The sequence below is a fragment of the Oncorhynchus kisutch genome, linkage group LG6 (genome assembly GCF_002021735.2).
Source record: "Oncorhynchus kisutch isolate 150728-3 linkage group LG6, Okis_V2, whole genome shotgun sequence".
Lineage (NCBI taxonomy): Eukaryota > Metazoa > Chordata > Actinopteri > Salmoniformes > Salmonidae > Oncorhynchus > Oncorhynchus kisutch.
The window spans coordinates 13,514,463-13,528,782 of record NC_034179.2 but is presented as its reverse complement, the minus strand read 5'-3'; the positions used below and the strand labels follow the sequence as shown (position 1 = coordinate 13,528,782).

Genomic DNA, 14,320 nt, shown 5'->3' with positions numbered 1-14,320 from the left:
TTTCTGTGTTTCTCTCTCTCCTCTCTTCTCTTTCATCTCTCTGTGTCTCTCTCTCCTCTCTTCTCTTTTGTCTTTCTGTGTCTCCCTCTCCTCTCTCTTTCGTCTCTCTGTGTCTCTCTCTCTCCTCTCTTCTCTTCTCTTTCGTCTCTCTGTGTCTCTCTCTCCTCTCTTCTCTTTCATCTTTCTGTGTTTCTCTCTCTCCTCTCTTCTCTTTCATCTTTCTGTGTTTCTCTCTCTCCTCTCTTCTCTTTCATCTCTCTGTGTCTCTCTCTCCTCTCTTCTCTTTTGTCTTTCTGTGTCTCCCTCTCCTCTCTCTTTTGTCTCTCTGTGTCTGTCTCTCTCTCTCCTCTCCTCTCTTTCATCTCTCTGTGTCTCTCTCTCTCTCTCAGATCTCTCGTCTGGAGCAGACGTGGATGACGTTACGTCAGAGACACACAGAGGGAGCCATCCTCTATGAGAAGAAGCTCAAGCCGTTCATGAAGAACATGAACGATGGTAAAGGTATGGAGCTGGAGACTGTGTGTTACTGTGTGTTACTGTGTGTGTTACTGTGTGTGTCACTGTGTGTTACTGTGTGTGTCTCTGTGTGTGTCACTGTGTGTTACTGTGTGTTACTGTGTGTTACTGTGTGTGTCTCTGTGTGTGTCACTGTGTGTTACTGTGTGTGTCTCTGTGTGTGTCACTGTGTGTTACTGTGTGTTACTGTGTGTTACTGTGTGTGTCACTGTGTGTGTCACTGTGTGTGTCTCTGTGTGTGTTACTGTGTGTTTCTGTGTGTTACTGTGTGTTACTGTGTGTTACTGTGTGTGTCTCTGTGTGTGTTACTGTGTGTTACTGTGTGTTACTGTGTGTGTCTCTGTGTGTGTCCCTGTGTGTTACTGTGTGTTACTGTGTGTGTCACTGTGTGTGTCACTGTGTGTTACTGTGTGTGTCTCTGTGTGTGTTACTGTGTGTTTCTGTGTGTGTTACTGTGTGTGTCTCTGTGTGTCTCTGTGTGTGTCACTGTGTGTTACTGTGTGTGTCACTGTGTGTTTCTGTGTGTGTCACTGTGTGTGTCACTGTGTGTGTCACTGTGTGTGTCACTGTGTGTGTTTCTGTGTGTGTCTCTGTGTGTGTCTCTGTGTGTGTCTCTGTGTGTGTCACTGTGTGTGTCACTGTGTGTGTCACTGTGTGTGTTACTGTGTGTGTCACTGTGTGTGTCACTGTGTGTGTTACTGTGTGTGTTACTGTGTGTGTCACTGTGTGTGTCACTGTGTGTGTCACTGTGTGTGTTACTGTGTGTGTCACTGTGTGTGTCACTGTGTGTGTCACTGTGTGTGTTACTGTGTGTGTCACTGTGTGTGTCACTGTGTGTGTCTCTGTGTGTGTCTCTGTGTGTGTCTCTGTGTGTGTTTCTGTGTGTGTTACTGTGTGTGTTACTGCGTGTGTTACTGTGTGCGTTGTGTGTTTGACATGCACAGGACACTGGTATGTGTGTTTCTCTCTCTGTGTCAGTGTGTCTCTCTCTCTGTGTGTTCCAGAGAGCACTGTGCTGTCCAACACCTCCTTCCCTCATGTGGTTCCTCTGCTGTCTCTGCTGGAGAGGAGTGTGGTTGTGGGGGAGGGGCCAGGGGCGGGGATGGAATCCTGGGAGAAAGTGGAGGCGGGGGTTGACGTGGTGATGTCACACCTGGAGGCGGCCCGGACCATCGCTCACCATGGGGGGCTGTATCGCACCAACGCTGAGACCAAACTACAGGGTAAGGCCTGGGGGAGCGTGTGTGTATGTACGCGCTGTGTATTTGTTTGACTTGCACACACACGAGGCCCGGTTTCCCCGACTTAAATCACTGTCAGAATCTCATTCATCATTCGATAATCACAGACTCGTTCAGTCTTCATTGGAAGTGTTTTTTTAGTCGAGCTTTAATGCAGGTCCAGGAAACCATTCCATAGAGTACAGAGTAGTATTATAGTATTGTGTGCTGAATCAGCCATATTGTTATGGATTAACCACCAAGGGCTTGTCTGATTAGTGGATGTTGTGCATGGATTTATCTGACTGAGTAACAACTGTAGTGTTACAGTACATGTTGCTCCTTAATGCTGACGCATTCTAATATCTGACAGTGTGTGTGTGTGGTCAGTATGATGTATATAATGGGTCATTGACACTGATCTGAAATAATGATTGAGTTGTTGGTTGTTGTGCTATCTGTGGTAGTGTGCTGGTGATGGTTATGGTATGTTGACATTTATCACTATTGGTTCTGATTGATTCCAGTCCCTGGCGATGAGTGTATTGAGCAGGATGTCAATAACTATCTTAACTAAGCTTTGTTTTCCACAATCCCTCTCTTCTCTTCCTCTCCCTTATGTTCTGTTGTCTCCTCCTCTCATCCTCCTCTCCTCCTCCTCTTCTCTCCTCCTCTCCTCCTCCTCTTCTCTCCTCCTCCTCCTCCTCCTCCTCCTCTCCTTCTCCTCATCTCCTCCTCCTCTCCTCCTCCTCTCTTCCTCTCCGCCTCCTCTCTTCCTCTCCCTTATGTTCTGTTGTCTCCTCCTCTCCTCCTCTCCTCCTCCTCCTCTCTTCCTCTCCTCCTCCTCTCTTCCTCTCCCTTATGTTCTTTTGTCTCCTCCTCTCCTCCTCCTCCTCTCTTCCTCTCCCTTATGTTCTTTTGTCTCCTCCTCTCCTCCTCCTCTCTTCCTCTCCTCCTCCTCCTCTCCTCCTCTTCTCCTCTCCTCCTCTCCTTGTCCTCTCCTCCTCCTCTCTTCCTCTCCCTTATGTTCTGTTGTCTCTTCCTCTCCTCCTGTTTACTCCTTTCTGTCCTCTCCTCTCTCTCCTCTCCTCCTCCTCCACCAGGCTTCCAGGAGAGGGAGGAGGTTCTGGAGATCTTCCGGACAGAGTTCCAGATGAGGTTGCTATGGGGAAGTCGGGGGTCGGAGGGCAGCCAATCAGAGCGCTATGAGAAGTTTGACAAAGTTCTGACCGCTCTGTCTCACAAGCTGGAACCTCTTGTACGCCACAGTGAACTATAGCACCCATCTCACCGAACACCCCTATACACAGCACTCACAGTGGTATGGCCCGTCTCCCCACACTGCTGCTGGATGATTCCAATGTGAGGGGAGGAAGCAGCTAACAGAGACAAGAGAATAGACTGAGAGAAGCCGAGGGTACGCTAGGAGAGAAGGAGCGTCTCGCTGTACATCCCCATAAAAGTCATAAAGGGCTTTTTCAGAGCTCTTAAACTGTGTGGGATGTTACATATTCTGCCTATCTTCGAAGTACAGATAATTGTATGGTGTGCGCTTAGGGTCAAACAACACAGGGGAGGGAGTATAGGGAAGACAAAGCTCTGGTTTGTCTAAAACCTCCCTCACTAGTACTGTCACACTCTGTAGTATCACCAACTTAAAGAGACAGTAATATTTAAAACAATGTTTGTGCTCTTCAGGACACCTGTATAAAATATATACAACTATCTATCTCTATGACCTGTGTCACCAGACCTCAGCTTCAGACTGAGAGGTAGTGTGTTCTGAAATCTGTTGTTCTTGTATAGACTCTCTGCATGTCTGCTATTCATTCCATATTCCATCACGTCCCCTGCTGATGACACCTGCAGTGTGCTCATACAGCTGGTCTCTTATATATCTGTTTTGAACAAGTCATAATATATGTTATGTTTCCAAATCACATCAGCTGTCTGAGGCGTACTGTGCTCTGCCTAAAAGCATTTCCTCTCTGTGGACTTTGTGTGCTGTTCAGTGGCAGTTGTCTTATATGAGGGCTCTTCTGAGAAGCATTCACCCTCCCTCTTCTTTTCTCCGCTTCTGGCATGTCATAAATGTTTCTCAAATCAAAACAAAATCAAATTGTATTGGTCACATGCACATATTGGGCAGATGTTATTGCAGGTGTAGTGAAATTCTTCTGGCATGTCAATAATGTTTCTGGCATGTCAATAATGTTTCTGGCATGTCATTAATGTTTCTGGCATGTCAATAATGTTTCTGGCATGTCATTAATGTTTCTGGCATGTCATTAATGTTTCTGGCATGTCAATAATGTTTCTGGCATGTCATTAATATTTCTGGCATGTCAATAATGTTTCTGGCATGTCATTAATATTTCTGGCATGTCATTAATATTTCTGGGATGTCATTAATGTTTCTGGCATGTCATTAATATTTCTGGCATGTCATTAATGTTTCTGGCATGTCATTAATGTTTCTGGAATGTCATTAATGTTTCTGGAATGTCATTAATATTTCTGGCATGTCATTAATGTTTCTGGCATGTCATTAATATTTCTGGCATGTCATTAATGTTTCTGGCATGTCATTAATATTTCTGGCATGTCAATAATGTTTCTGGCATGTCATTAATATTTCTGGCATGTCATTAATATTTCTGGGATGTCATTAATGTTTCTGGCATGTCATTAATATTTCTGGCATGTCATTAATGTTTCTGGCATGTCATTAATATTTCTGGCATGTCATTAATGTTTCTGGCATGTCATTAATATTTCTGGCATGTCAATAATGTTTCTGGCATGTCAATAATGTTTCTGGCATGTCATGAATGTTTCTGGCATGTCAATAATGTTTCTGGCATGTCAATAATATTTCTGGCATGTCAATAATGTTTCTGGCATGTCAATAATGTTTCTGGCATGTCAATAATATTTCTGGCATGTCAATAATGTTTCAGGCATGTCAATAATGTTTCTGGCATGTCATTAATGTTTCTGGCATGTCATTAATGTTTCTGGCATGTCATTAATGTTTCTGGCATGTCATTAATGTTTCTGGCATGTCATTAATATTTCTGGCATGTCATTAATGTTTCTGACATGTCATTAATATTTCTGGCATGTCATTAATATTTCCTGATGACTCCTGTCCCATTTACATCATATGAGCATGTTTTTTCTGCACTTGTCATACACACAATTAAAAATACCCATAATGCACTCTCACCTGTTTGTGTGAACTATTGTACTTCAGGCACATGTGTTATAATGTAAAACACTGACTGTGCTGTTCTCTTGATCGTTACATAGATTTTTTGAAAGGTGGGGCCATTCCAAATACTGAGGGATAATTTTTTTTCTCCTTCCTGACAAACTTTGTTGTCATGGTAACATATTTGACAAACTTTGTTGACATGGTAACGTAACATGCTTGAGCCTCTGCTGTTCCCATACGATTCAGGTTTAACCGGCGTGAATGAATGTGCTTTGGTCTGAAAGCGATCCAGAACGTTCTCAGGGCAGAATGGAGCCCCCCCCCCAGACCTAGCCTGGTCCCAGATCTGTCTGTGCCTTCTTCCTGCCAACGCCTATGGTCATTGCCAGCCAAACAATGCCCATAGGATTTGACACGACAGCACAAATAGATGTGGGACCAGGCTACCTCAGACCCCCCCAGTGACTGTATGATGGACTGTGTGTTGTTCTGTATGTAAGATGTGTGATCGATATGGACAGAGTTTTGAAAAGTCATTGGGAACATTCTACTCCAAAACCATGAAGAAAGTTTATTCACAAAGTCATTGTAGGATCCTCATGCGATTTCACTCACTTGAATTCATCTTCGTAGAATGTCCTCTAAAAACGTATTGTTGCTGAAATGCTTTAGTGAAATAAATGTCATGCTTAGAGGAATCTGGCAACTTCCTTTGAACTAAATACATTGTGACCTTTGATCAAATAATTCCTGGAAACTTTTCATCTGCCGACTCCTAAGCAGTGGTCACGTTACTGTCACAGTGGTCACGTTACTGTCACAGTGGTCACGTTACTGTCACAGTGGTCACGTTACTGTCACAGTGGTCACGTTGCTGTCACAGTGGTCATGTTACTGTCACAGTGGTCACGTTGCTGTCACAGTGGTCATGTTACTGTCACAGTGGTCACGTTGCTGTCACAGTGGTCACCTTACTGTCACAGTGGTCACCTTACTGTCACAGTGGTCACCTTACTGTCACAGTGGTCACGTTGCTGTCACAGTGGTCATGTTACTGTCACAGTGGTCACGTTACTGTCACAGTGGTCACAGTGGTCATGTTGCTGTCACAGTGGTCACGTTACTGTCACAGTGGTCACAGTGGTCATGTTACTGTCACAGTGGTCACAGTGGTCATGTTGCTGTCACAGTGGTCACATTACTGTCACAGTGGTCACAGTGGTCATGTTGCTGTCACAGTGGTCACGTTACTGTCACAGTGGTCATGTTACTGTCACAGTGGTCATGTTGCTGTCACAGTGGTCACAGTGGTCATGTTGCTGTCACAGTGGTCACAGTGGTCATGTTGCTGTCACAGTGGTCACAGTGGTCATGTTGCTGTCACAGTGGTCACAGTGGTCATGTTGCTGTCACAGTGGTCACAGTGGTCATGTTACTGTCACAGTGGTTACATTACTGTCACAGTGGTCATGTTACTGTCACAGTGGTCACAGTGGTCATGTTGCTGTCACAGTGGTCACAGTGGTCATGTTACTGTCACAGTGGTTACATTACTGTCACAGTGGTCATGTTACTGTCACAGTGGTCACAGTGGTCATGTTGCTGTCACAGTGGTCACCTTACTGTCACAGTGGTCATAGTCGTCACAGTGGTCACAGTGGTCACGTTACTGTCACAGTGGTCATGTTACTATCACAGTGGTCACATTACTGTCACAGTGGTCACAGTGGTCACGTTACTGTCACAGTGGTCACGTTAATGTCACAGTGGTCACATTACTGTCACAGTGGTCACAGTGGTCACGTTACTGTCACAGTGGTCATGTTACTGTCACAGTGGTCACAGTGGTCATGTTGCTGTCACAGTGGTCACCTTACTGTCACAGTGGTCATAGTCGTCACAGTGGTCACAGTGGTCACGTTACTGTCACAGTGGTCATGTTACTGTCACAGTGGTCATGTTGCTGTCACAGTGGTCACGTTACTGTCACAGTGGTCACAGTGGTCATGTTACTGTCACAGTGGTCACAGTGGTCACGTTACTGTCACAGTGGTCACGTTACTGTCACAGTGGTCATGTTACTGTCACAGTGGTCATGTTGCTGTCACAGTGGTCACGTTACTGTCACCGTGGTCACGTTACTGTCACAGTGGTCACGTTACTGTCACAGTGGTCACAGTGGTCATGTTACTGTCACAGTGGTCACAGTGGTCACGTTACTGTCACAGTGGTCACGTTACTGTCACAGTGGTCACAGTGGTCATGTTACTGTCACAGTGGTCACAGTGGTCACGTTACTGTCACAGTGGTCACGTTACTGTCACTGTGGTCATGTTGCTGTCACAGTGGTCATGTTGCTGTCACAGTGGTCACGTTACTGTCACAGTGGTCACGTTACTGTCACAGTGGTCACGTTACTGTCACAGTGGTCACAGTGGTCATGTTACTGTCACAGTGGTCACAGTGGTCACGTTACTGTCACAGTGGTCACGTTACTGTCACAGTGGTCACGTTACTGTCACAGTGGTCACGTTACTGTCGCAGTGGTCACGTTACTGTCACAGTGGTCACGTTACTGTCACAGTGGTCACAGTGGTCATGTTACTGTCACAGTGGTCACAGTGGTCACGTTACTGTCACAGTGGTCACGTTACTGTCGCAGTGGTCATGTTGCTGTCGACACAAGCTCTATGGCTGATGATCATGATGATTCGTTATTTTCAGTTATTTTATCGTCAATGTCTGCTGATTGGTTTCTAATCAAATATGTATTAGGCTGACTCTCAGATCTATGCAATCACATGAATTCATTAATTAATGAACTAATGAATGGTTTAGTCCCATAGGAAACAAACACCCTGAGGATGTGAGCTGTGTGTGAGTGCCAGCCAGACGGTGCATCCCAGGTTATATAAGCACCAAACAAAGGAAAACAGGCTGAAACAGGGAGGGATTATCTGAACTTGTTCAATTGTTTTTGTCTTCTGTTGCAAAATGTTTTGCTACTGTGTGTCCCAGTCAGCCAGTGAGTATAAATTGTGAGTCCAATGACCAATTGTCCCTTCTGTCCAGAAGAGGGCACTGTTGCTCAGTCAGCAAAATAATCCAGAGTGACTATTGAATTGAATTTTGTGATTTTGTGTTTTGTTTTTTTTGCGATTATGAATAAAGCCTACTGGTTTAGGAACAATGATGATGTGCTATATGTAATGAGGTTTGTCTCCCCTTATGTTGTACAGATTACACGTCTGGGTTTTCCCTGTTTTAAATAGTCAATCTGGAATGATGAACCTGTAAACATACAGGACAAAATAGTCCCATGTTTGTGACAACCACGTTTTTAATGTACTGTACATAACGGTTCACTTGTTTTTCAAATAAATCAAGCTTTTGTCTGTGCTTTGTAGACCTATGGCTTGATTCTATTGACTCTATTCGCTACTGTATGTTCAAGGTAGAAATCGCTAGATGGCAGTACTGTCTCACTAATAATGTTGAACGAGAGTTTCATCATGAGCTTTAAACATCACCCCTGTCTTCATCCTTGTCTAGCTACTCGGCGTACACAGTGTTCCAGCTAGCTTCATGGGTACCTTCAGCACAGTTCAAAGGTGTTGCATACTAGTAAGATAGAACTACTGGACATCAAAGAAGATGCGATGAGATGCCATTTTGAAATCAAAGCCTTTCGACCTGTGAAATGTCTGTCAATACTGCCGTCCCTGTGTGCCTGTCTGCACATACGTCCGTGTGTGTTGGCCTGTCTTTGAGCTACCAAGCATGTGCACTGAAGCTCGGGGCTGGGCATTAGATAACAAGGGTCTCACGTGACTCTATATGGTCAGTGCGGGGCGGAGACGAGATGGTGGTGGAGACAGGGGGAAAAGAACAGGCAGAGCAGTGTGAGTTTGTGTTACGAGTCAGGACTCAGCCCATGTTAACAGTCAGGACTCAGTCCATGTTAACAGTCAGGACTCAGTCCATGTTAACAGTCAGGACTCAGCCCATGTTAACAGTCAGGACTAAGCCCATGTTAACAGTCAGGACTCAGTCCATGTTAACAGTCAGGACTCAGTCCATGTTAACAGTCAGGACTCAGCCCATGTTAACAGTCAGGACTAAGCCCATGTTAACAGTCAGGACTCAGTCCATGTTACAAGTCAGGACTCAGTCCATGTTACAAGTCAGGACTCAGACCATGTTAACAGTCAGGACTCAGTCTATGTTAAGAGTCAGGACTCAGCCCATGTTAACAGTCAGGACTCAGTCCATGTTAACAGTCAGGACTCAGTCCATGTTAACAGTCAGGACTCAGTCCATGTTGACAGTCAGGACTCAGTCCATGTTAACAGTCAGGACTCAGCCCATGTTAACATTCAGGACTCAGCCCATGTTAACAGTCAGGACTCAGCCCATGTTAAGGACTCAGTCCATGTTCACAGTCAGGACTCAGCCCATGTTAAGGACTCAGTCCATGTTAACAGTCAGGACTCAGCCCATGTTAAGGACTCAGTCCATGTTAACAGTCAGGACTCAGCCCATGTTAAGGACTCAGTCCATGTTAACAGTCAGGACTCAGCCCATGTTAAGGACTCAGTCCATGTTCACAGTCAGGACTCAGCCCATGTTAAGGACTCAGTCCATGTTAACAGTCAGGACTCAGCCCATGTTAAGGACTCAGTCCATGTTAACAGTCAGGACTCAGCCCATGTTAAGGACTCAGTCCATGTTAACAGTCAGAACTCAGTCCATGTTAACAGTCAGGACTCAGCCCATGCTGTCTCACCCCCCTCCCCCTCCCTACGCCAAGAAGACAATGGTACGGCCAGGCTGTCTCACCCCCTCCTCCCCCTCCCTACGCCAAGAAGACAATGGTACGGCCAGGCTGTCTCACCCCCCCTCCCCCTCCCTACGCCAAGAAGACAATGGTACGGCCAGGCTGTCTCACTCCCTCCTCCCCCTCCCTACGCCAAGAAGACAATGGTACGGCCGGGCTGTCTCACCACCTCCTCCCCCTCCCTACGCCAAGAAGACAATGGTACGGCCGAGCTGTCTCACCCCCTCCTCCCCCTCCCTACGCCAAGAAGACAATGGTACGGCCAGGCTGTCTCACTCCCTCCTCCCCCTCCCTACGCCAAGAAGATAATGGTACGGCCAGGCTGTCTCACCCCCTCCTCCCCCTCCCTACGCCAAGAAGACAATGGTACGGCCAGGCTGTCTCACCCCCTCCTCCCCCTCCCTACGCCAAGAAGACAATGGTACGGCCAGGCTGTCTCACCCCCCTCCCCCTCCCTACGCCAAGAAGACAATGGTACGGCCAGGCGGTCTCACCCCCTCCTCCCCCTCCCTACGCCAAGAAGACAATGGTACGGCCAGGCTGTCTCACCCCCTCCTCCCCCTCCCTACGCCAAGAAGACAATGGTACGGCCAGGCTGTCTCACCCCCTCCTCCCCCTCCCTACGCCAAGAAGACAATGGTACGGACAGGCTATCTCACCCCCTCCCTACGCCAAGAAGACAATGGCACGGCCAGGCTGTCTCACCCCCTCCTCCCCCTCCCTACGCCAAGAAGACAGTGGTACGGCCAGGCTGTCTCACCCCCCCCCCCTCCCTACGCCAAGAAGACAATGGTACGGCCATGCTGTCTCACCCCCTCCTCCCCCTCCCTACGCCAAGAAGACAATGGTACGGCCAGGCTGTCTCACCCCCCCCTCCCTACGCCAAGAAGACAATGGTACGGCCAGGCTGTCTCTCCCCCCCCCTCCCCCTCCCTACGCCAAGAAGACAATGGCACGGCCAGGCTGTCTCACCCCCCCCTCCCCCTCCCTACGCCAAGAAGACAATGGCACGGCCAGGCTGTCTCACCCCCTCCTCCCCCTCCCTACGCCAAGAAGACAGTGGTACGGCCAGGCTGTCTCACCCCCCCCCCCCCCCTCCCTACGCCAAGAAGACAATGGTACGGCCAGGCTGTCTCACCCCCTCCTCCCCCTCCCTACGCCAAGAAGACAATGGTACGGCCAGGCTGTCTCACCCCCCCCTCCCCCTCCCTACGCCAAGAAGACAATGGTACGGCCAGGCTGTCTCACCCCCTCCCTACGCCAAGAAGACAATGGTACGGCCAGGCTGTCTCACCCCCTCCCCCCCCCCCTCCCTACGCCAAGAAGACAATGGTACGGCCAGGCTGTCTCACCCCCTCCTCCCCCTCCCTACGCCAAGAAGACAATGGTACGGACAGGCTGTCTCACCCCCCCCCTCCCCCTCCCTACGCCAAGAAGACAATGGTACGGACAGGCTATCTCACCCCCTCCCTACGCCAAGAAGACAATGGCACGGCCAGGCTGTCTCACCCCCTCCTCCCCCTCCCTACGCCAAGAAGACAGTGGTACGGCCAGGCTGTCTCACCCCCCCCCCCCTCCCTACGCCAAGAAGACAATGGTACGGCCATGCTGTCTCACCCCCTCCTCCCCCCCCCTACGCCAAGAAGACAATGGTACGGCCAGGCTGTCTCACCCCCTCCTCCCCCCCCTCCCTACGCCAAGAAGACAATGGCATGGCCAGGCTGTCTCACCCCCCCCCTCCCCCTCCCTACGCCAAGAAGACAATGGCACGGCCAGGCTGTCTCACCCCCTCCGCCCCCTCCCTACGCCAAGAAGACAGTGGTACGGCCAGGCTGTCTCACCCCCCCCCCCCCCTCCCTACGCCAAGAAGACAATGGTACGGCCAGGCTGTCTCACCCCCTCCTCCCCCTCCCTACGCCAAGAAGACAATGGTACGGCCAGGCTGTCTCACCCCCCCCTCCCCCTCCCTACGCCAAGAAGACAATGGTACGGCCAGGCTGTCTCACCCCCTCCCTACGCCAAGAAGACAATGGTACGGCCAGGCTGTCTCACCCCCTCCTCCCCCCCCTCCCTACGCCAAGAAGACAATGGTACGGCCAGGCTGTCTCACCCCCTCCTCCCCCTCCCTACGCCAAGAAGACAATGGTACGGACAGGCTGTCTCACCCCCCCCCTCCCCCTCCCTACGCCAAGAAGACAATGGTACGGCCAGGCTGTCTCCCCCCCCCCCTCCCCCTCCCTACGCCAAGAAGACAATGGTACGGCTAGGCTGTCCCATACCCCAGCGCTCAGAGTCACAGGCGTGGGAGGTAGAGAAACAACATCAAACAAAAGATTTATTGTGATGAAATGATCTCCAATTGAAAAAGGCCACGATGAGGACATCCCAGTGTGTGTTGATGCTGAGGAAGAGAGGAAAGGAGTTGATGTACTTTCGTATTAGTTTCATAACCTACGCAGCAGTAAGTATGGGGTGTGTGAATGACAATAAGCCACACAGAGGGCTTTCTCTCTGCTATCCCCGTCTGTCTCCATGATCCATGTAACAGGCTCATTCTTCTATTTCTTTATATACTGCTCACTGAAACAGACCATGGCTCTCTTTCCCATCCTCACCAATTCACTACTAATCTAATCCTCTCTGCCTCTTTTCACTGGAAATCTATTGTGTTCTCCGTTGTCGGTTATCCATGTGTGACATAGCTGCATGTTCATGGCAGTATATCACAGGATTTATCACATCTGATTGATCACATAGCAGCACCAATTGTATTGTGTTGGTGTGGGGTTCAATGCAGCACCAATTGTATTGTGTTGTGTGGGGTTCAATGCAGCACCAATTGTATTGTGTTGGTGTGGGCTTCAATGCAGCACCAATTGTATTGTGTTGGTGTGGGGTTCAATGCAGCACCAATTGTATTGTGTTTGTGTGGGGTTCAATGCAGCACCGATTGTATTGTGTTGGTGTGGGGTTCAATGCAGCACCAATTGTATTGTGTTGTGTGGGGTTCAATGCAGCACCAATTGTATTGTGTTGTGTGGGGTTCAATGCAGCACCAATTGTATTGTGTTGTGTGGGGTTCAATGCAGCACCAATTGTATTGTGTTGGTGTGGGGTTCAATGCAGCACCAATTGTATTGTGTTGGTGTGGGTTCAATGCAGCACCGATTGTATTGTGTTTGTGTGGGGTTCAATGCCGCACCAATTGGAGGTCGACCGATTATGATTTGTCAACGCCGATACCGATTATTGGAGGACCAAAAAAAAGCAGATAACGATTTTTATATATATATTTGTAATAATGACAATTACAACAATACTGAATGAACAATTAACTTTTATTTTAACTTAATATAATACATCAATAAAATCCATTTAGTCTCAAATAAATTAAATTTGGTTTAAATAATGAAAAACACAGTGTTGGAGAAGAAAGTAAAAGTGAAATATGTACCATGTAAGAAAGCTAACGTTTCAGTTCCTTGCTCAGAACATGAGAATATATGAAAGTTGGTGGTTCCTTTTAACATGAGTCTTCAATATTCCCAGTTAAGAAGTTTTAGGTTGTAGTTATTATAGGAATTACAGGATGATTTCTCTCTATACCATTTGTATTTCAAATACCTGTGATTATTGGATATTCTTATAGGCAATACGCCAGCCTAATCTCGGGAGTTGATAGGCTTGAAGTCATAAACAGCGCTGTGCTTCAAGCATTGCTAAGAGCTGCTGGCAAACGCAGTAAAGTGCTGTTTGAATGAATGCTTACGAGCCTGCTGCTGCCTACCACCGCTCAGTCAGACTGCTCTATCAAATATCAAATCATAGACTTCATTATAATAAACTAAATACACAGAAATACGAGCCTTTGGTCATTAATATGGTCAAATACGGAAACTATCATTTTGAAAACAAAACGCTTATTCTTTCTATTCTTAATGTAATCTAATTTGACGTGGAGGTGAAAGCAGCCCCCCCCCCCCCGCACCTCTCTGGTTCAGAGGGGTTGGGTTAAATACGGTTGAATGCATTCAGTTGTAAAACTGACTAGGTATCCCCCTTTCCTTTCCCCTTCGCTTCCCTAATCCATTATGACCCCAGATCAGCTCTATGAATATAGACCCCGGTTATGCGCTGGTCTGGGATCAGAGAGAGCGTGTTATGGTGGCCCGGCAGCAGAGGAAGAACTCAGACAAGCTTAGCGTTAATGTGAAGTGACATCACACTGATGGGTTAATACTAATATGTTAATATTTGGCTATCTGAATCTTTAAGGGGTTCCTTGTAGCCACCCCTCTTCTCACAGCCACGCCACACACACATGGTCTGAACCATCGCTTTCCGGTAGAAAATGACTGTGCCACACGGAAGGCTGCTGAGGGTAGAATGGCTCATAATAATGGCTGGAACAGAGCCAATGGAATGGCATCAAACACCTGCAAACCAGGCGTTTGATGTATTTGATACCATTCCACTGATTCCACTCCAGTCATTACCATGAGTCCGTCCTCCACAATTGAGGTGCCACCA

General features: G+C 47.7%; 2 protein-coding genes across 3 annotated transcripts in view; both read left to right on the top strand.

The window, feature by feature from the left end:
- The window catches only part of sh2d3ca (SH2 domain containing 3Ca), a 102,294-nt gene extending 93,935 nt beyond the window's left edge, over positions 1–8,359 (top strand). For both annotated transcript variants that reach the window (XM_020484829.2, XM_031826216.1), the window contains 3 exons: positions 390–501; positions 1,521–1,739; positions 2,840–8,359. In XM_020484829.2, the coding sequence (XP_020340418.2) occupies positions 390–501; positions 1,521–1,739; positions 2,840–3,015 (507 nt within the window). In that variant the 3' untranslated portion in view covers positions 3,016–8,359. The remainder of the gene's footprint in view (positions 1–389; positions 502–1,520; positions 1,740–2,839) is intronic.
- LOC116374343 (uncharacterized) lies at positions 5,712–8,359 on the top strand. Its single transcript, XM_031826217.1, has 2 exons — positions 5,712–7,459; positions 7,618–8,359. The coding sequence occupies exons 1-2, from the start codon at positions 5,842–5,844 to the stop codon at positions 7,731–7,733; spliced, it is 1,734 nt and encodes a 577-aa protein (XP_031682077.1). The 5' UTR covers positions 5,712–5,841; the 3' UTR covers positions 7,734–8,359.
- Positions 8,360–14,320: the final 5,961 nt, after the last annotated feature.

Coding starts and splice junctions, on each gene's coding strand:
- LOC116374343 (XM_031826217.1), top strand. CDS start 5,842: ATGTTACTGTCACAGTGGTCACGTTGCTGTCACAGTGGTCATGTTACT. Junction 7,460..7,617: donor GTCACGTTACTGTCACAGTG/GTCACGTTACTG, acceptor ACTGTCGCAGTG/GTCATGTTGCTGTCGACACA.